Here is a 21,258-nt window from a genome sequence, read left to right as displayed (position 1 = left end):
AAACTCCAGCAGGCACAGAATTTGGGCTGGGTAAGAATCAGGCATAGAAACTGACAGAAGACAGAGAAACCTGAATATTTTGAATCTGGACTCAGGACATTTCCTGAAGAGGGTTCAGCAAAGCAGAAAAGAGTTCACTGGGCATCTCCCCCTCTGAACCACAGAAGTATCTGTTAACTCAACAGCTACTTTTGGAGAGAGTCCCTATGGTCTGTCCCCTGCTGGATGAAATGGGAAACGCAGTTGTCCGCTGACCACAAGGGGAAAGCCAGAACCAGTTCCTGTGAATGAGTGACTGAACACGAACACACACGGAGGTTGAATCTGAATGTGAATGAAATAATAGCAAACAGTGTAAGACATAAAACTGTAAACGCATACTGCCTAATTTGTATGGTATAAATTGTAACTGCTACAAGCGCTATAATTTAGAGAGAGATCACATAGCGTAGAGGTTAAGAGCATGAATATTGGAGTAATTTATTCACTTAATGAATATTTCTTGAATGCCTGCCCAATGCCAAGTTCTAGTCCCGGGGAATCAGCAGTGAGCAACACAGACAAGGTCCTTTCCCTCCTGGAGCCTATATGGCAATGGTACAGTCTAGCATGAGTAAACAGATAGATAAATGAGAACATGCCAGAAATTATACATGTAAATTGAAGAACATAAAATACGAAGCCATGATCAAGAAAAGCTGAGGGCACGTTTAGACAGGGTGGGCCAGGACGGCGTCTAGGAGGTGACATGTAATGGAAAGCAAGACCCAGTTCTGTGAAAGACTGGGGAGGCAGCCCAAATAAAAGCCAGTGCAAAAGTCCTAGTGGGGCTCAGCTTGACTTTTATGGTTTGTTTTGGTTTGTTTTTTGTGAAAGAAAAAACAGCCAGTTTATGCCTAGAGAGTAAGAAGCAGAGGGATACAAGATTAGGGTAGAGAGGGAGGCAGAGTCAGGTATCATGGAATCTTGGTAGCTGTGTGACCTTAGGCCAGTTACTTAACATCTCTGACACTCAAGTTTTCTCATGTATACACTGGCCATAATAATAGTACCTATATAGTAAGTAGTACATAAGGCACCTGTAAGAGGGTGCTAGTATTGAATAGCGTATCAGATAATATATGCAGAGTGCATAGCACAGGCCCGCAATAAAAGGGAGCTGTCATGCTGTTGTTCATAGCCGTGACAGTAAGAGAGTGTTCAGAAGTAGCTGAAGGAGGACTAGAGTGGGCTTCACACAGGAAGATAACTAAAATTGGACCTGGCAGGGCAGGTAGGCTTTAGATAGAGAGGAGAGGAGGTGGCACTCCAGACAAGAGTCGTTTTGTGGGCAAATGCATGGACACAGTAATGAACAAGGTACATTTGCCCAAGGGTGAAGACACTGGTCTGATCATGGGGACAAGATCATAGGTGAGCTCTGTGTGTCACGTAGATGGGGAAGACACCGCCAGGCCACTGAAGAAAGTTATAAAGAGAAGGATCATGACTTATGACTGCAGTGTCAGAGCTTCCTGAGGCTGCAAGGTCCATGGCAGGCTGGAAAAGAGGCTCCTGGCCACAGGAGCTTCTGGAAAAGCTCCGAGCTCAGTTAACCATAAACCAGACAGTGCATAAGTAAGGCCTCCAGACAGTAAGAACTCTTCAGAAAGAAAAGGAATAATATGAATGACTTCTTTCAATGACTTGGGCCACCCTCCTCCTCATCTGCCCTGGGATTTCTTTCTCAACACTGTATTGGGAAGAGAATGGCTCTCGCAAGCCCCTTCCCCATTTATCCCCTTCGGCTGTGCCAGTCAGTAGTTACAGTCTTTCCAAGAACCCTGGCTCCAGAATGTCCTCTGTGCACTCCCCTGCAAGTGACATCAGAGTCTTGTTTTGAATTATGACCAGTTTGGGAAGCTGTCTTCTGGGTCTAGCCGTGTTTATTTTTAGTAGAAGTATGAGCTGGGCTTTTGGGGAGGGGGCCATGGAAACTGGCCATTTCCACCTTTCTGGGGAACAGGCCTGGAAAATTGCTTGTGTCTAAGGGTGTCTCCTTGGAATGTCTTGGTCGCAAGCCTAGTTCTTTTTCTGTGTCTGGTAATATTTTTAGAAAGGATTTTCTTTCAGCACTTGTCCCCTCCTCCCTCTTCTCCCCCCCCCCCATAAAATCACCAAGTGGGATTCTTCCCAGGATGCTGTCGGAATAGCATTTTCCAGCCTAGATGCCACATTCACCTTTTCCTTTTGGTGGGTGTCTTTAAATAGAGTAAGGCAAAGCGGAAGGGGACATTTTGTCAGTGAAACTAGCTGTTGTCTATCCCTTCATTCACAGACCAAGAAGAGAAATGGAAAAATAGACTGCAGTTACATAAATAAAAAAAAGTAGTGATGATGGCCAACCAAAACAAATTCAGGGTTGGGGTAGAGGGAGAGGGGTAGAGTTCCCGAGATGACACTGGTTAGTGCCTTCTGGAGTTCTGCGTGCAGGGTGAGCCTTTCTCCCCTAGAGGGCAGTCACGGCCCTCCTGAGGCAGCGGCCCTTCAGGGCACCATCATGGTTTCCATTCCTTCGCCCAGCTCATTTTTTTTTCCTTCCCATGTTTTGAAAAGCTTTACTGAATAAGCTTTTGGCTTATTTTTGTGAAGGAATAACAAGTAGGCTTTACAACACAACTGTGACTTTCTATCTCCTTTCCTTCCAATGGTCCTGAGACAGTGGGCCTCCATTGGTATAATTCTAGCCAAAAACAAAACTCTCTTTATGGTTGGTCTGCACAGCCTGATACGGGTGGGTATGACTGTCTTTTCAAGGTATTGGTTAGATCTATAGATCTGATGGAGAAAAGCAGGTTATAAGCAATAAGTAACCTTGATTATATCTCAATGGTAGCATTATGGGTAATTTTCATTTTTTATAAAATTCTTCTAGGCTCTTTCCTGTTAGTAAGATTGTGGATGGATTCTTAAAATCTAATTTATAATTTAGCCTTTTTTTAAAAAAATTATATTATACATACATGAATATCTTCTTATAAAAACATTTATACCCATACGGCTTTTTTTTTTTTTTTTTTTTTTTTTTTGAGATAGTCTCATTCTGTTGCCCTGGGTAGAGTACAGTGACGTCATCACAGCTCACTGCAACCTCCAACTCCTGGGCTCAAGCAATCCTCCTGCCTCAGCCTTCTGAGCCTGGCTAATTTTTTCTATTTTTGGTAGAGATAAGGTCTCCCACTTGCTCAGGCTGGTCTCGAACTCCTGACCTCAAGTGATCCTCCCACTTTGGCCTCCCAGAGTGCTAGGATTACAGGCATGAGCCACCACACCCAGTCTCTAAAAACATTTAATGTCACAGATGAGTTCAGTCCCTTTTGATTACCTTTCCACACCAAGTATATTTTCTTCCATAGAGGTAACCAGTATTAGCAATTTGCTGTATAACTCTCTAGAACTGTATCTAAAAATTTTCATCCATATTTAATAGTGTTGTTGATTGTGTTCAGTGGTAAACATAATTGATTTATGCTATATATGTTATTGTACAACTTGCTTCATTCATTCTTAGACATCATGCCTTGTAAGTTCATATAAATATACATTATGCCTTTTAAATGATGCTATATCTTTCCTACATGAAAGCATAAAGGACAATTCAAAATTAGTCTCATATTCTATAAGAAAACTTTTGAGACCTGATACTACACAATATTTTGTGTATTTTAAGACACACATTGGACATCTCTGAAATTGGGATATGTGTTTAAATCAATGGCATCCTAAACTTGATGAAATATGTGTAAGATTCTCTTAATTTCAGTCCATCTTGATTTTTACACACAAAAGCAGTAGTTCTAAGAACCTCCTTTTATGTTACTTTTATCAGCTTATTTATCTTTATACTAGTCCTCCAAGGAAAGCTAGGAAAAGTTATCAGAAGGTTTATTTTGTAACTATGGAGACAAAGACACAGTTTTCCGGGTGTTGAAACTGGTAAGTTATCAGAGACTGAGCCAAAAGTTATAAAAGCTGATTCAACTTGTGTCTCATTTTCTCCGGTATTAAAAGTCCTGGGTTCAAATCTCAGCTCTACCACTTTCCTTGCAGACTTATTGTAAAATATAGCTTTAATGTATGAAAAGGTCCAGCTTGGTTGGCACAGAGTAGTTGCTCAATAAAGAATAGCTATTTTTATTATTACTATTATTATTTATGCCCATTTCTTCTATCTACTTATAATGAATACAGCTTAGAATTTTCTGATTTTGTTTTTTAATTATTTACTCAAGGGCCAAAATAGGGTGGAAAATGTCTTCTGGCCCATTATAGATTTGGTTACAGTTTGACACCTCACCACGATTAGCATGTTCTTAAGTTGAATTTTTTGTAAGCAAGTAAAATGGGGTATGTGTCCTCCAGGAATTTACAGTCTAAAATGGATGGACTAGTTGGACAACCTTGGAAAAGCAATATAAACTGTCCTGAGCCACAGTGTCATTGATCCTTTTGGTGCCTTGGAGGTCAAAATCTAGACAGAACTGTTTATACCCATGAACTTGGTGCAGCTCTTGAGTAAATAGACAAAAACATACTTAAATATTTGTAAGTCCATAATATAGACACAGAAATAGCACCCAGAGAGTATTGGGCCCTGCACTTTTTTTAAAAGCTGTGAGTATTCTTATCTGTGTCTGTTTGATTTTGTTAAACCAGAAATTTCTTCCTTCTTGACTATCAAAAATATTTCATATTTCATAAAAATGTAAAGCTTAACATAATATTGCCCCGCTTTTTAATTCCAAAAGCGTTATCAGTTTCTTGTTTTTCGTCTCAGAAATGTTTTAAATATATGCATGCACACATGTATGTCTGTTCTTTTTTTTTTTTTTTTTAAAGAAAAGAGTCTCACTCTGTTGCCTGGACTAGAGTGCCGTGGTGTCAGCCACGCTCACAGCAACCTCAAACTCCTGGGCTCAAGCAATCCTTCTGCGTCAGCCTCCTGAGTAGCTGGGACTACAGGCATGAGCCACCATGCTCAGCTCGGCTAATTTTTTCTATATATTTTTAATTGTCCAGCTAATTTCTTTCTATTTTTAGTAGAGATGGGGTCTCACTCTCGCTCAGGCTGGTCTTGAACTCCTGAGCTCAAACGATCCACCCGCCTCAGCCTCCCAGAGTGCTAGGATTACAGACATGAGCCACCACGCCCAGCCTATTCTTTTTTTAATTTAAAAAATGGCAATATACTGTACTTACTGTTATGCATCTTGCTCTTTCATTTAATGTTGTATCTTGGAAATTGTTCACAATAAGTTTGTAAAGAGGCTCTCCAGCTTTTTTTTTTTAAGAGACGGAGTCTTGCTATGTTACCCAGGCTAGAGTGCAGTGCATAGTCACAGTTATGAACATGGCTCCCTGCAACCTCAAACTCCCGGGCTCAAGTGATCCTCCTGCCTCAGCCTCCCAAATAGCTGGGACTACAGGTGCACACCACCACACCTGGCTTCTCCGTCCTATTTTATGGCTGCATTGTATTTCACTGTACAGTTTTAATAATTTTTTTTACAGTACTCTATTGGTCATTGATGTTATTTCCACCCTTTGTGCTACAACAAACGATGCTACAGTGAGTGATTTTATAGAGGGATCATTTTTCACATGTGCAAAGTATGATATACTCTTGGAAATGGAAATGCTGGTTCAGAGTCCGGTGCTTTTATAGTTTTGCTAGAAATTGCCAAATTGGTCTCATTACTAATTGTAACAGGTTATGCTTTGACCATCAACATGTGAGAGTAACTGTTTCCCTGCAGCTTTGCCAACACTGCATGTTATTGAGCTTTTCTGACCTCCTGTTTAAGATTTTTCCTTTGCTTTGCTCTCACAGAGGTCAGCAGAACTGGCTACAGTTAGATCACCGAGTTCTTGACCATGATTTGCCCAAGAAACCAGGCCCGACCATTCTGCACTTTGCTGTGAGGTATGTATCCATAGACACACCCAGCATCCCTCTTCATTTATTTGTTTTTGTTTTTGTGGTTTTTTTTCTTTTTTAACATTTCTGGTGATCGGAGAGAATAAAAAGAAAAAAGACCTAACAAAACATTATCATGTGAAAGAGATTCTCCACTGTCTTCGTCTGGGGACCAAGTTACCATAGATACTGTGGAGAGTGTTTTCTTTGAAAATGGGGGATAGAATCACCTTTCCTTTATTCCTCAAAGCCTCTTAGATCAATTTAAAGCTGAAAAACATGGGTAATATATTTTCTTACATAAGCCTGTTCCTCACTCAACATATTTTTAGTATTCTTATTGTTTGAAATATGGCAGACATTTGCCATTACATTTTATGTAGGAATAATGTTTTCTAGAGACTTGGAAATAATTGAATTTTCTACAGTTTCATGCCTTAATTCAAATAGAAGATAAAATGCAAACAAATGCTCACAGAAAGAATTATCTTAACAGTGCAGAGATCTGAGGTTTGTTTGCATGCAGAGAGACTGCTGAAAATAATACAAGGAGTCCTTGACTTGTTCTCTGAGCTCTGCTTGGGCAAGTCACTAAACCATATCCTGAAATGGATGCATTCAGCTAAGCAGTGATTTCCCAAAGCTGGCCCATGATGGAACTATTTTTTTTAGTATTATTCACAATCTAAGATAAATTAAATATTATAGGTGGTAACACCCATGTTCCTCTACCTAGCTTAAGATACAAAATGTTACCAATTGAGCTGAAATCCCTTCCTTATGTGCCAAACCTCTCCCCGTTATCCTAAATTTGATGGACAATATCATGATAAATTTTGTTTGCCTGGTCTGAAGCCAAATATGATAAAATGAGCTAAGGTGGTAGATTTCTTATAAATCTAGTTTACTTTCATGAAGCTAGATCAATCTGAAGAATGGTCCTATATTCCTAGATTATGTTAATTTGGGGATGACAAAAATGAATTTTGTTTTATGCCCTGAAGGTGGAAGCTTCATGGTGTTTTTAGGGGGGTGGGGTGGGGGGCTCTTTTTTTTTTTTTTACTATGATTACGTGACAAACTTATGTCAAATTTTACAAATGCCCTTTTTTCTTTTTTTTATTCTTAAAAAATTTTTTTTCCTTTTGTTTTTATTTTGATACTTGTAGCCCATCATAGCTGTGAGACACCCTTTTTTCTTTAATTGAGTCTGCTCCGTGAAATCCAAAAACATAAGATTTCACGGATCCGTGAAATCCAAAAACATAAGATGTCCTACCTTTTTTATTAAAGGATCTTTTTTATATGAATCATTGGTGATTGTGCACAGTTGCTGCTCCTTATTCAGCAGATAAAGTGTTGACAACCCTGAATTTGTTTTTTGCTTTTGTCTCTGAAATCTAGTTTAAAATTTCTTTCTTACCAGCAGAAACCATATTTTTAAAACCCAAGAAGATGGTAGCATAGAGGAAAGGGGAGATGGAGCTTTGCCCCTGCCCCTCCCCTTCCCTCAAAAAAAAAAAAAAAAAAAAAAAAGATGGTAGCATAGTTGTGATTTGTCCAGGAGCACAGCTGGTATGGAAAAGTGCGCAGAAGTCCTAGAGAAAAACATTGGATTTTCCAGAGAAGAGTGTGACATAAATGTTTGTGTCCATGGAAACGGAGAAAAAGAAAAACACAGCTACCAAGCAAAAGGATAAATTGCATGCATATTAGTAATTAAGCAGGCATCAGAGAATAGCAAAGTTTCAATCTTGTATTATATAGGGAAAATGGTTCAACATAAATAAAATGTACTTTTTCACAGAGAATTACATTATCAGTATAAACATTTCAAACTATATGAACATGTAGATTGAAAAGTAAAAATTACTCTCTACCACCTTCAACCTTCACCTCTACCCTCCAATTTGTTCCCCTTCTTAAAGAAAAGTAGGATAAGGTAACTTACTGGTTGTTTGTTTGTTTGTTTGTTGGGTTTTTTGTTTGTTTGTTTGTTTTGACTTGGAGATATTTTCTTGGATATATAAAATGCATTTCTTTGTGCTTCCATAATTCAGCTATCCAGTCTTCAATTAAGCATTTAGACTGTTTTCAGTTATTTATATTAAAATTTAAGTTGCAATTAACATTCTTGCACTTTCATCTTTGCGCACATGGTGTAGAGTTTCTGTACCGTAGCTACTCAGGGTTATGTCTTCAGAGAATCTAACAAGTACCATTTATTTAGTAACCAGACTTGTGTACTAGTTCTTTGACAGCTAATATCTGGTCTATTTTTGGTCTCAAAATACCGGAGGAGAAAACCCTGTCTTCCCTTCTGTACAGTCATTCTTAAGGCCACTCTATCTTTTCCAAGCAGCTTCCTGAGATTCCAGGGTGGCCTGCTGCCTGTTTGTGAGTTTCAGCACTTACTTCAAGTGTTATCTCCAGAGTGTCCCGTAATCACTCGGCATTACTTTCCCTTAACTACTTGCATGTTTAAAACCCTTATCAAGTTTTTAATTATTCACTTAATTCCTCCTCCCAACAGTATAGTGAGATCATAATAGTCTTTGTTATTATTCCAATTAAGTAGTTGTTATTACTCCAGTTTAATTAAAGAAATGATAAAGCCAAAGCACACCCCAAAGAACTAAGTGCATTGACCGAGGTCACTGAGTGGAATGTGGCTCTGTGCAGGTCTTCCACATAGGGTCGTCTTCCACCCCTGTGAAATCGGTTGCCTCTCAGATAGAGGGTCTCTAGTCTCCTGTTTGGAGAAAACACACCCATTGGTGATCATTTTAGCCTAGTAGACACCAGCACCGACCTTCTAGGTTGCCTGTATTGACTGAAGAATAGAACCATTTGGTTCTATCTTGGTATTTGGTCATTGTAGGAGCCTCAGGAAGTATGAGGGACCTTTTTTCAGATCGAGGTCATTGCCTTTTGCCTCAGCACAACATTGCTGTGTGCACTGGAACATGGAGCACAGGAGCCCCCTAGTCCTGGACACCTCGGTGTGACGTCACGCAGTAGTTAATGCACAATGAAAACAGAGTCCCTTCAGTGGCAGTGCATCACAAGTATGTGTATCGCTGCTATTTTAATGCAAATAATTAGAAATATCCAAATGTCAACAATGAAGATAGGTTCAGTAAGTTATGGCATTTTTATAGTGAGCTATGAATCACTTTAACAGAAGAGATTAGATGAAAAAGTACATTGCATTTCAGAGCTTCTCCAGAAGGAGAGGCGGGACGTATCTGAATCACCTCGGGAAGTTTTTCAAACTACACAGTTACTCCCCTCCAGCTCCAAATCTCCCAACTCACCCACATTCCTGGCCCAGCTTCGGATACAGGGGGAGGAGTGCATTGCCAAGACCCTCTCTCTACCCCTCCTCATATAAGTTACTACTTTAATAAATTCCTGTTTCCAGGGATGTTGTCATGTATCTTACCTCTTGTGCGTCTTGGGAGACAGTGTACATCTTTTTTTTTCTTTTGATACAGGATCTCACTCTTTTGCCTGGGCTAGAGTGCAGTGGTGTTGTCAGTTCATTGCAACCTCAAACTCCTGGGCTCAAACGATCCCCCTGCCTCAGGCTCCCAGGTAGCTGGAAATACAGGTGCCTCACCACCATGCCTGTATAATTTTTTTTTTAATTTTAATTTTTTTGTAGAGACAAGGTCTCACTGTGTTGCCCAGGCTGGTCTCAAAATCCTTGCCTTAAGCAATCCTCCTGCCTTGGCCTCCCAAAATGCTGAGATTACAGGCACGAGCCACCACGCCCAGCCCCAGTGTACAGCTATAGCATAGATTACTACTTATGCCATGGAGAGAAGTTCAAGGTATCAGATTAAGTTTTTTTTTAAGTTGGTATGTTTTATAAACATATATAAATCTGTGAGTGCTGAGAAAATATCTGGAAGGAGCTACACCAAGGTGTGAAGCATCATTTCTTCCTTCCTTTTTTCCTTCATTATTTATTGGGCCCCCACATTGTGCTCTGCCCTGTTCTAGCTCTGGGGACGCAACAGTGAACAAGGCGAAAGTCTCTGTCACTGTCATCAGAAAACACATAAACAAATGGATTCACTATGTGATATCAGTTTACTTATTCATCTGATCGGTCGTTACTGAGTACCTACTATGTGTCTGGCCCTGGGCTAGATGCTGGCGATACAAAAAGAAAATGACAAAATCCTGCTCTCATAAAGCTTACAGCCCAAAGGGAAGAGACTGACACTAAATAAAGTAAATATGCGAGGTATCTTATGTGAGGGGTTATGAAGAGAACTACATTAGGGAGGAGAAACAGGAGGGTGAGTGGAACCAGGGCTGCAATTTTAAATAGGGTGGTCAGGGAAGGTGTCTCAGAGAGGGTGGCTCTGACAAACACATACAGGAGATCAGGTGGGAACCGTGCAGATCTCCGGGGAAGTTTATTCCAGCCTGAGGGGACCACAGGTGCACAGGCTGGGTGGTGGGAGCGTGCCTGCTGTGTGCCAGCCCCTAGGAGGAAGCCACGCATCTGGAGAGGACCCATAGAAGGGAGATGACACAGGGTTGGGCCACAGAGCGTTAGGACCTGTGGGTTTTGAGCTTGAGAACATAGTCACCCGATTTCTATTTGAAATGGACTCACTGGCTGCTGTGTTGCGGACAGACTGGAACAGGACAGTTAGGAAGCTGCTGCGATGGTCCAGGCCAGAGATGAGTGGGGTACACCAGGCTGAGTCTCACTCACATTCGCTGGAGATGGCGCATGTTGTCTCGGGCAGGTTGGTTGTGAGAATTAAAGAAAGGGCAGGGGATGCAAAATGATTTTGCAAAACGTTATGCAGACATTAGAAAATATCACTTTTTTTTAATTGTAGGGTTTGGGAAAAAGAAAAATATGGTTTTGCTCTCAAGAAGTTTTCTCTCTATTGAAATGTAGCATAAACCCCATGGCAGGCACTGGGCTAGCTGTTTGACATGTATTGTCTCATTTACTCCTGAGCTAAGCACTGAGGTCCTACAGATTTGAGTGGTTAATAAATCCCTGGTTTATATCCCCCTGGACGTGGGGAGCAGCCCAGAAACATATGCTGCTTCTGCACAGGGAAAGAAAACATGTAAGGCCAAGGCACATAGTTTTCCCTTTATGACTTCAGGATGAAACCTTTGTCTTTTCTCCAGTTATAAAATCTTGAAGATATGTGCTAAATATGTGTGTGACCTAAGTGTGCATGGACGCGCCATAATTTACTTATGGACCATAATTGATTTGACCAGTTCTCTATTTCCATGTGAGTCTAAACGCCCCCAGGTTTCTGGGGGACTTCTCCAAGCTGGGGGTTGTTATCTCACTGCCATAAATTATCTTCTGCAAACACATGAGCCTCCTTGGTAATGAAGCCCAGATGTGAGCATTTGAAAAGCTTGACAGGGAGCGAGCAAGCAGGCATTTAAATAGGAGTGCAGTGACTCGGGTGACCTCACTGGAAAAGCTCCCATTCCCTCCGGGGAGGGCAACCCAAGGTGGCTCAGGCTGGTACCACCCAGTTCCACTCAAAGCCGGGATCTTTGCATCTTCATTCTCCCTTATCGTTATTCTTCTGATTGCCTCTTGCTTTTATCTTTTCTCTTCTTTTTATTGTCTTTCTTCTTTTCCTCCTCTTTCCAAGCTCCCTTTGCCATGTCCTAAGACTGTCTGTGACCACTCAAGGGTACCCTGAGTGTTGTCTGTGACACTCCGGGCTGAGAATAACTCACTGCGTTAGTGGGGAATTCCTAGGAGGAAACGTGCAGGCAGACTGCTACCTCTTTGTCAAAGTTGCTGCAAAGTCGGGGCCCTTGAATTCACCGTGGTCTGGTTTGGAATGTGTCACGTCTTTGGACACTTTCACTCAAGGAAGCATCGTGACTACAACCCATGGGTCCTCATCATTCCACCAAAATTTTTTTTAAGAGCACCAAATATATGCAACACATAAAGACAGACCAGTGAAGAGAGAGAGTTATTGTTATGGAAAGATGCTCCCTATATATTCGAAGTGAAAGAATGAGACCACAAATAGTATATGCAACATGATAGCAATTCTGTAAAATATTTGTATGGATAGAAAGTTTAAAATGTTAATAGCAGTTAATCTCTAGGTAGAATGATTATATAGGAAAGATTTTTGTTTTCTTCCTTTTTACATGTCTTTTTTTTTCCTATAATGAACGTGTGTTCATTGAGTAGATTTTTTTAATGCAACTATAGAGTGATCAAAGAAAAGATAAAATGTTTGTGACCGGATAACCATGAGTTATTTTTAAAGCTATCAGAGAGTAGGAGATTTACAATAACAAGAGGACAGGAAAGTTCATCTTTTCATGGAGGAATGTGATTTAAAAGCCCAGAGAAATAACTGATTCCTCCTATGCAGGCTCAGCAGAGGCTACTTGAGGGAGATGCCTGAGTTTGGCCATGGCTTTTGCCCACCCACCACACTCCCATCTGAATGCACAATATCCCGGAACCCAGGGCCTGCATCTGCTGGTTGCCTCCATATCACCCGTGACCTCCTAGTACGCTGAACTTCCAGGCAGGTGGTTAGCAGCCTCCATCTTTGAGGATCTGTCAGATTTTAGTGTGAAAATGTCAGTTCTTAGTGTTCTCATGGCCGAAGAATGACCAGACACACCAAAGTAAGGCAAGCACGGATATGAGGTTTATTGAGGAGAGAAAGATAGGATTATAGGGCAAGAGCAAGACATAGGTTTACAGAGCATGGTACATACGCCACAGATGGCGACCGGACCCATTGTCGCAGCAAAGGGAGAGCAAAAGGAAGGGCACAAAAAAGGGCCTGGTTATGTTCTGCATCTTGTTTTATCGTGCCCGGATTGGGACCTCCCTTCTGGTTCAGAGATCACCATGGAACCACCTTGATTGGACAGTTGGGAGCTGCATGACCTGAGTCTTACTGTGCATGTAGATCTCCCGTGAGCCTCTGAAAGCCCATCTGGGGAGGGGAGTGAATCACAGCAGCACCCACTTTCATCCGTAGGAGAGCCGGAATGCCTCGCTAACTACCTGACAGGTCCAACACCCTGAGTCATAGGACGGTTCAAGAAAGACACGGAATCCTCTGAAACACGCTCAATCCTGATTCCAGTTTCTTGCAGGGTTTTTCCCAGTGTGCTCCCTGAGCAAGTATCAGAAAGTGTTTCTGGAAATCTGCTCATTTACCTCTCTAACCTTTTGATCTTATCTTTTGGTGGGTATGCCTAGCGTTTTTGAAGTTTTAAGAAACAGGCCAGGCGCGGTGGCTCACACCTATAATCCCAGCACTCTGAGAGGCTGAGGTGGGAGAATCACCTGAGGCCAGGAGTTTGAGACCAGCCTGGGCAACATAGCAAGACCCTGTCTCAAAAAAAAAAAAAAAAAGAAAGAAAGAAAAGAAAAAGAAACAGGCCATGAATATTTACAGGACATGTGTGTGTGGGGTGTGAGTGTGTGTTTTTCAGGCCAGTGAAGAGGGAAGCCTCAGGGTGACATCAAAAGGAAAGAATTAGTACTATGAAGGGTGAAAGAAACTGTAGAACAAAGAAGTTAAAAGCTTGGCCTTCGGTCCAGGGCTTCACTAGAGTGGCACTATGGACATGGGGACCAGATCACTCTGTGTTGTAGGGAGCTGCGCTGAGCTGGAGGATGCTGAGCAGCATCCCTGGCCTCCACCCACTGATGCCAGTATTGCTCCCCCTGTCACGACCGTGGAAAAGTGTCTTCAGCATTGCCCAACACCCCCATTGCCAAATATGTTGAGAACAGTGCTTTACCATCATTCTTGGCTTCAAGTCCCAGCTGTTTCACTTATTAGCAGTGTGGTTTCTGGCATCCTCTCGGGCCTGCATCCTCACCTGTAAAATGGAGCTGGTGGTAGCACCTACCTACTTTGGGGGATTGTTGGAGGATTGCAAGTGTTCACATGTAATGCAGACCCTCTATAAATGTTAACTATGTTGACGTTATGACTAACAGAGGCTGCCTCAACCACATGCTCAGTGGGTGAAACATCCTATGAGGTGATATACAGCCTTTGAATATGGAAAGCTTGGGATTGTCTAGCTTGGGTCTGACCTATTCCCCTCTGCCCTGCGTGGAAGATCTAATCATTTATCTTCCATTCACCGTACCCAGCTGTTACCTCCCTACATCACTTGCCTCCCCTGCCTCCCCCCTCCACTCCCTCCCTAAGCAGTGGCCCCTGCTTTCCTCATGGAGAGGGGAGCGGGCTGTTTTCAAGGGAAAAGGCAAGCACACGGAATTCGCGTGACCTGACACTGCAGGCAGCCTAGGAGAGAAGACTCCCTCCCCTGTCTGGCAGGTCACAGCAAGGTCTTTTTGCTCCTAAGCCTCCAGCTCTTCTAGGGAACTCAGCAAGAGTCATATTGCAGGAGAGGAGCAAGAGGGCAGGTTCCTACATTCTTACCTGGAAACCCTCTCTGGTTCTAGCCATGTCTGGAAATTCAGAAATGAGGAAGAGCATTCCTGGCAGCGGAGCACACAGTAGAAGCAAACAGTGCTTCCCTTGGGATTTCTCCAACACTGCTCCCTCCCAGAGATGAAAGGGAACATATTGGACTCCCATAAGCACTGCATAATAGCTTGGAGAAAGTGATGTGCTTGGAGAAAGTGAAATACACTTAAATTACACTTTAGCCTTCAGCATGCATTATGAAGCGAGACTATGACTACGTTGTAGGGTCATTACAAGCAATAAGCAGATATCTCCCTGCTCAGAATGTGGCTGCAGAACTGATAGAAATCTACTTAGGCGTGTGGCTGCAGTGAGTGCCTGAAATTACCCACAGTGATTAAACGAAACCTAGAATGAGGCATTTTGACTTAGCCCTCACTGGCCGCCAGTCACAAACTCAGCATTGTTCAGAATGCAAAAGAATTGAGCAATTCTTGCCCACTTCACCTTCTCTGAAGATATCACTCAGTCACAGCAAAGGCTCTGGAAAACAAACAAAAAAAAAATGTACTCAACTGGGGAGAAAAATTCATTCATGCTATTTTCCCATTCTGTGTTAAAAACAGACAATTTTGTAGCATTTTTTTTTCTTTCAAGAGATAAGGTCTTGCTCTGTCACCCAGGCTGGAGTGCAGTGGCGTGATCACAGCTCACTATAACCCCAAACTCCTGGACTCAAGTGATCCTCCCGCCTCAGCTTCCCAAGTAGCTGGGACTACATGCATGTACCACCATGCTAGGCTACTTTTTTAATTTTTTGTAGAAACTGTGTCTCACTATGTTGCCAAAGCTGATCTCAAACTCCTGGGCTCAAGCGATGCTCCCGACTCGGCCTTCCAATGTGTGGGGATTACAGGCTTGAGCCACAGTGCCCAGCAGCATTTACTCTCTTTTTTTTTTTTTTTTGAGACAGAGTCTCACTCTGTTGCCCAGGCTAGAGTGCCGTGGCGTCAGCCTAGCTCACAGCAACCTCAAACTCTTGGGCTCCAGCAATCCTCCTGCCTCAGCTTCCTGAGTAGCTGGGACTACAGACATGCGCCACCATGCCCAGCTAATTTTTTCTATACATATTTTTAGTCGTCCATATAATTTCTTTCTATTTTAGTAGAGATAGGGTCTCACTCTTGCTCAGGCTGGTCTCCAACTCCAGAGCTCAAACGATCCACCCGCCTCGGCCTCCCAGAGTGCTAGGATTACAGGCATGAGCCACCGCCCCCGGCCTACATTTACTTTCTTGAGAGAAAGCACTTAGGAAAGATCCTTGAAACTTCCATTCTGGTTTTTACAGTTAAAATTTTTAAAATATTCCCAACTAAGTCAATGCCTTTAATTTAGTCCCGTGAGTAGAGCAATAATAATATACTAATAATCACTGTCACTCATTGTTGGCTGAACCGCATGCCACCCTCTGTGTTGAGCATGTTTAAAACATCTCTCGGCCGGGCGCGGTGGCTCACGCCTGTAATCCTAACACTCTGGGAGGCCGAGGCGGGTGGATCGCTCAAGGTCAGGAGTTCGAGACCAGCCTGAGCAAGAGCGAGACCCCGTCTCTACTAAAAATAGAAAAAAATTATATGGAGAACTGAAAATATATATATAGAAAAATTAGCAGGGCATAGTGGCGCATGCCTATAGTCCCAGCTACTCGGGAGGCTGAGGCAGGAGGATCGCTTGAGCCCAGGAGTTTGAGGTTGCTGTGAGCTAGGCTGACGCCATGGCACTCACTCTAGCCTGGGCAACAAAGTGAGACTCTGTCTCAAAAAAAAAAAAAAAAAAAAAAAAATCTCTCATTTCTCCGCTGTGTGGGGCAAGAGGAACAAGAGACACGGGGAGCTGAGCAGCTGGCCCGAGGCCCCAAGACCAATTGCCTTTGGAGCTAGGATTCAAATTGATGCTTACCTGACAAGTCAACACTGGTGCCACCGATGAATACATACTGCAAGATGACAACAGTGGCCACCTAAATATAAGTGACTATTCAAAGGACAGCCCATTTCAAACAACTCAAGTGTTGTGCCTTTTGACACCCATGTGTTGTCATCTGGCTGACAGGCCTGTGTCCCATGCAAGCCGTCTTTCTCATGTCATTGTGGGGTGATGTTCTGTCATCACCGATGAGTGGTTAGGTGAAGCAAGAAAGGGAAAAAATGCTAATGGGAGGAGCCCAAATGGCAGAGGCAAAGCCTTCCCAAACAGATGCTCTTCTTAAAAAATTATGTTTGTTAAGCTGTGTAAGGTTTGTCTCTAAAACATGTGCCTATTCAAAAAGCCTGGGTTCGTTCTAAAGCTGAAATTTTACCCATGGTCTTCAACTTAAAATCTTACTGAAATCACTCACGGTAAGCATGCAAAAAGGAACAGTATCCTTTTGCAAAAGGGGCTGAAACAAAAGGTCTTTATTTTATGAGTCTGGGATAGTCCGTTTCATTTCACTAAGAATCCCTAGATTTTGTTTTCAGTTAATGGTGTGTGTTGATAGGTGTGCCTGGAGAGCCATTTTCTGCAAGGACCATACATATTAATACTTTTCCTCCACTCTGTAAATATGAAGTCATTACAATGACCCCCTGTGGGATTGTAGATTGAGAGAGGTGGTAATCGGATACCTAGTCCGAAGGAGGCACCCAGGTGGGTCACCAGAAAGTAGCGGGATATAAGACAGTGACCTGTTTGCTGGAACTAGGATATAGTCAGGGGCTTGGACTCCAGAAACAAGGTGAACCCAGTTTCTAGTACAAAGGTATCTGTTCAGAGTTGGATGGGCCACAAACTGATTTGGTGCTAAGCCACCAGCAGCTGGCATGTGGCTTCTTCAATGTGCAGAGACTAGCAGGAAGATGGGTCTGGCTGATATGTCCTCTGCCCGGAATGCCCTTCCTATCTTCGCTACCCGGTGAGCTCATGCATTCTTTAAGACTCAGCTCAATTGTCCCCTCTCTTATGGCGCTTAGTCCTCTGGGTTTCAGTTTGGCAGCATTCTCCTTGATTCATAAGCAGAGTTCACTGCATCCCTCTCGTGGGCCCCCTTAGCCCTGTGCACATGTGATATTTCATTATGATTGTTATTGTGAGAAAGCATTATATCATATTGGTTTGGAATATGAACTTAGAAGTCTAACAGACCTTCATTTGACTCATGGCTCCACCACTTCCTAGCTGTATGGCCTGGAGAGGGTGACTTTCCATCTCTAGACCTCAGCTTTTTCATCTGTAAAATGGATTCATAATTTGCTGTCTACTGCCTCTGGTTGTACTGAAGAATCAAAGAAATGATTCCTGTAGAGGATTTTGTATTGTCCCTAGCACATGGGAAGGGGACCCCTCTCTTAATTTGGCTTCTTTGGCTGCCAGCCACAAAAACCAATGCGGCTCACATAAACAGAACTGAAGGAAAACTGAACTAACAAGGCCTCAGGAAAGACAGGAACCAGGGCTTCTGCAGGGATCTAGGGAGCAGAAACCAGTGGACAGTTTCATCAGAAACTGCTGGCAGAAAATGCTCCAACCATCTTTTAGTCTTTTAGGTCATTCTAATCATGTTTATGTTCCCAGTGGAAAGAATCTGACTGGTTGAGCTTGGGTGACACACCCACACCTCAGTGAAGGAGTCCTGGCTGAGTAGAAGGAACATACCCTGCTGTCCCCACGGTTGGTCCCTTCTGGTCAGCATCACTCTATCCAACCAGTGAGCCTTAAGGCTTTTGCGTATGTGACTCCTGTTGAAGACCAAGGCACCTTTATTTATTAATAACACAATCTCAGAATTTTAAAAAAATATATTTTTTTAAGACAACAGGAAAATGCAAATGAAGACTGGGTTTTAAATAATATTAAGAAATTATTATGAACTTTATTAGTATGAAAATTCATTGACAAGATTTGTAATACAATCTTTCACTGTTAGAGATATATGTCAAAGTAATTAAAAGTGAAGAGTAGAAAACAGACCTTGAGTTCTCCTAATGTGCCCCAGGGCTCTTACAGGGCAGGGAGATCACTTCCCTTGGAAAGACCTTTCCCTTCTGAGACTGCTCCAAGACTTTTATAGGTTAATCCAAAGTCTGTTACCTTGTGTCTTTTGTCTGCGGGTTTTGGTTTACTTTTTGAAGCAGTAGACAACAGATGTACCTCTATGTATGTTAACATGTTAGTGAATATCACGCTAGTCTCGTGTCTGTGCCTATTTTTTTACATGGCTGAGATGCCACAATTATTGAGAGCTTAGTTTCCCGTTAAGTGCTGGTTGAATGAACTAGGAGAGGCAGCTCAGGAGATTCTGGTTAAGAACATTGTCAACAGAGTCAAAGGGACCCAAATCAAGACCTAGCTCTGCCCTGTAGGCAGATCCCTGAAACTCAGTGTCTGCATCTGTGAAATGGAATCTCCCCACAAGGTTGTTGTGATGATTGAATGAGAGAACACACGGACAGCACTTAGCACATTGCCCAGCATATAAGTAAGAGCTAAGTAAATGTCAGCTGGGAGCCTGGTGCTGCCCAGGCTGTGAGCTGGAGACATGGTCATGTTATCTTTCTTATCTTATCCTTGATAGGGATAAATATGCCTTGGAAAGCCAAGAAAGCAGGAAACCACCACCACCACCTAGTTGAACTGGAAGGTTCTTGGAGATGCAAGGAAACTTGCATAACATGGGTCATCTCAGCCCTCCAGCAGCAGCCAGCGTCGGGGCCTCCTGGCTTTGGTGTCCGCCATCCCAGTGACTGCTGCTCCACTCGGCTGCTCCTGCTGCTGGCTCTTGTCCCCCTCTCTCCATCTCACAGTTCCCGCTTAGTGCCTTTCTCTCCTCCCCCGAGTCCCTCTAAGACACCACGTGTGATTGGTTTGCCCGTTCACCGTCCAATAAGCACAGCTCTCGCCCTCCCAGGCCACCACACCAGCTGACGGACCGGCTGCTTCTGAGTCAGGGGACTCACCTGAGTCCCCGCAGCACTGGCCAGGGTACAAGAAACTAAACTGATGGGAGAGTACTGTCCACCTAAAAAGAAGAAACTGAGGCAAAACTAACATAGAGAGTTTATTTGGGCCAAGGTTGAGGACTGCAGCCAAGGACACACTTTCAAGCTACCTTGGGAAGTGCTCCGGAGAACAAAGGGGAGACTCAAGGTTTTAAAGGAAAAAGGACCAATCAGGAAAGAGGGCAATTACAAAAGTTATCTTTCAGGAATTTTCATTGGTTTACAGAAATAACATTGATTAGTGATTGGCCGTGCAGAGTTAAATTACAGGGTGAGAGTTACGGTGTCCAGCATCCGGCATTTTATGGCTACTCGGCGGCAGTTAGTCTAGAGCCCACATAGTAAGTGGCTTCAAGAGGTAATTATTTAGCTCAAGAGGGAGTGAGATGTGACTGCTGTTACATTTTAAATACCTTTCTAGGCCTGATCATTTAAAGGGCCTCGAATTCCTCAGATAAAAATTTTTTTTTTCTTTCTCAATACTCAGATTATAACAAGTTCTGTCTTGGTGAAAACCAAACTATGAATGTTTATCATATTACCCAAATTTACCTACAATATTCTTTTTATTCTACAGAATTCCATGTCTTCTTAGTCTTCAGATATAGTTCAAATCCCATCATGTGCCTTAACCCTTTTAAACATAATGCAAGGTTTGCCAAGCCTCAGTAGTTAGAATTTCTTGAAACCCTACTATGGGCCAGGCACTATACTAGGCACTTCATCTATAATGTAATTCATTTAAATCACATAACAGCCCTCCAAGGTGAGCATACTTATCTCCATTTTATAGACAAAGAACTTAGGCTCAGAAAGTTTAAGTAACTTTCCCTAGGCCCCACAGCTCTAAATTCCAGAAAAAAGGGTTTGATTAGCAATTGTTAATATTTTTTGAGTGTTTCACATAATCCTTCCAAAATCCTATGAGGTGTCAACCTAAAAAGAAGACACTGAGGCACTAAATATAAAGAGATTATCTGAGCCAAAGTGAGGACAGGGCTGGGAATACACAGACCCAGGTAACCTTGGACTTGAGCTCTATCTGGCCTTTGTTACATGCAGGTTTTAAAGGCAAAAAAAAAAAAAAAAAAAGTGGGGCAGGGAGTAGGCAAACACGGAGTTGTCAGGAATTCTCATTGGTTTCCAGAAATAACTTCGATTAGTGATTGGCTATATATTGTTAAGCTATAGGGTGTGGATTATAATGCCAGTGCTGTATTATTAGGTTAATTTATAACTACTTGTAGCAACAGCAAGCAGTTTCTAGAGATGAACACATAGCTCAAGGGGAGAAGTAGGACTTCATGGCTGTCTCATTTTAAAGCCTCTCTGGGCCAGATAATTTAAAAGGACTAGCATTCCTCAGATAAAAGTTCTCTCAGAGGTGAGTTCAGTCATAACACCCATTTCAGAGAAGACACAAGGAATGCCAGGCATGGTGGCCTGCACGTGCTGCACTCCAGCCCAGCCTCCATGACAGAGGGAGACCTCTGTTTCTTAAAAAAAAAAGCTAAGTCATTTGCCTCAGGCTGCACAGCTAATAAATGGTGGAGATGAGAAGCCATATTCTAGATCTTTCTGGATTACAAAGCCTATTTTTCCCCCAACTCCTCATTTCCTTCACTGCCTTTGTACCTAACTTTGTCTTCTCATAAATCTAACACTCCTCAATCTTCATTAATCTCCCTTATGAGTTAAACCCTTACAAGTAAAAATATAAAGAATTTATTCTCTTTCTGGAACTTCCCTTAATGATTCAACATTAAGGTGCAGAATTTTTCAAATGCTTTTACCATCTCAGTGATAAAATCTTTTACAGCCTTTT

General features: G+C 42.4%; 1 protein-coding gene across 1 annotated transcript in view; it reads left to right on the top strand.

Moving 5' to 3' along the window:
• FRMD4B (FERM domain containing 4B) overlaps positions 1–21,258 on the top strand; it is a 167,967-nt gene that overhangs the window by 56,365 nt on the left and 90,344 nt on the right. The window contains exon 4 of the mRNA XM_069473792.1: positions 5,870–5,962. Within this exon, the coding sequence (XP_069329893.1) occupies positions 5,870–5,962 (93 nt within the window). The remainder of the gene's footprint in view (positions 1–5,869; positions 5,963–21,258) is intronic.

Source organism: Eulemur rufifrons, chromosome 7 (assembly GCF_041146395.1).
Source record: "Eulemur rufifrons isolate Redbay chromosome 7, OSU_ERuf_1, whole genome shotgun sequence".
NCBI classification, from domain to species: domain Eukaryota; kingdom Metazoa; phylum Chordata; class Mammalia; order Primates; family Lemuridae; genus Eulemur; species Eulemur rufifrons.
The sequence above is the reverse complement of the archived record's forward strand: the minus strand, read 5'-3'. Positions and strand labels throughout refer to the sequence as shown.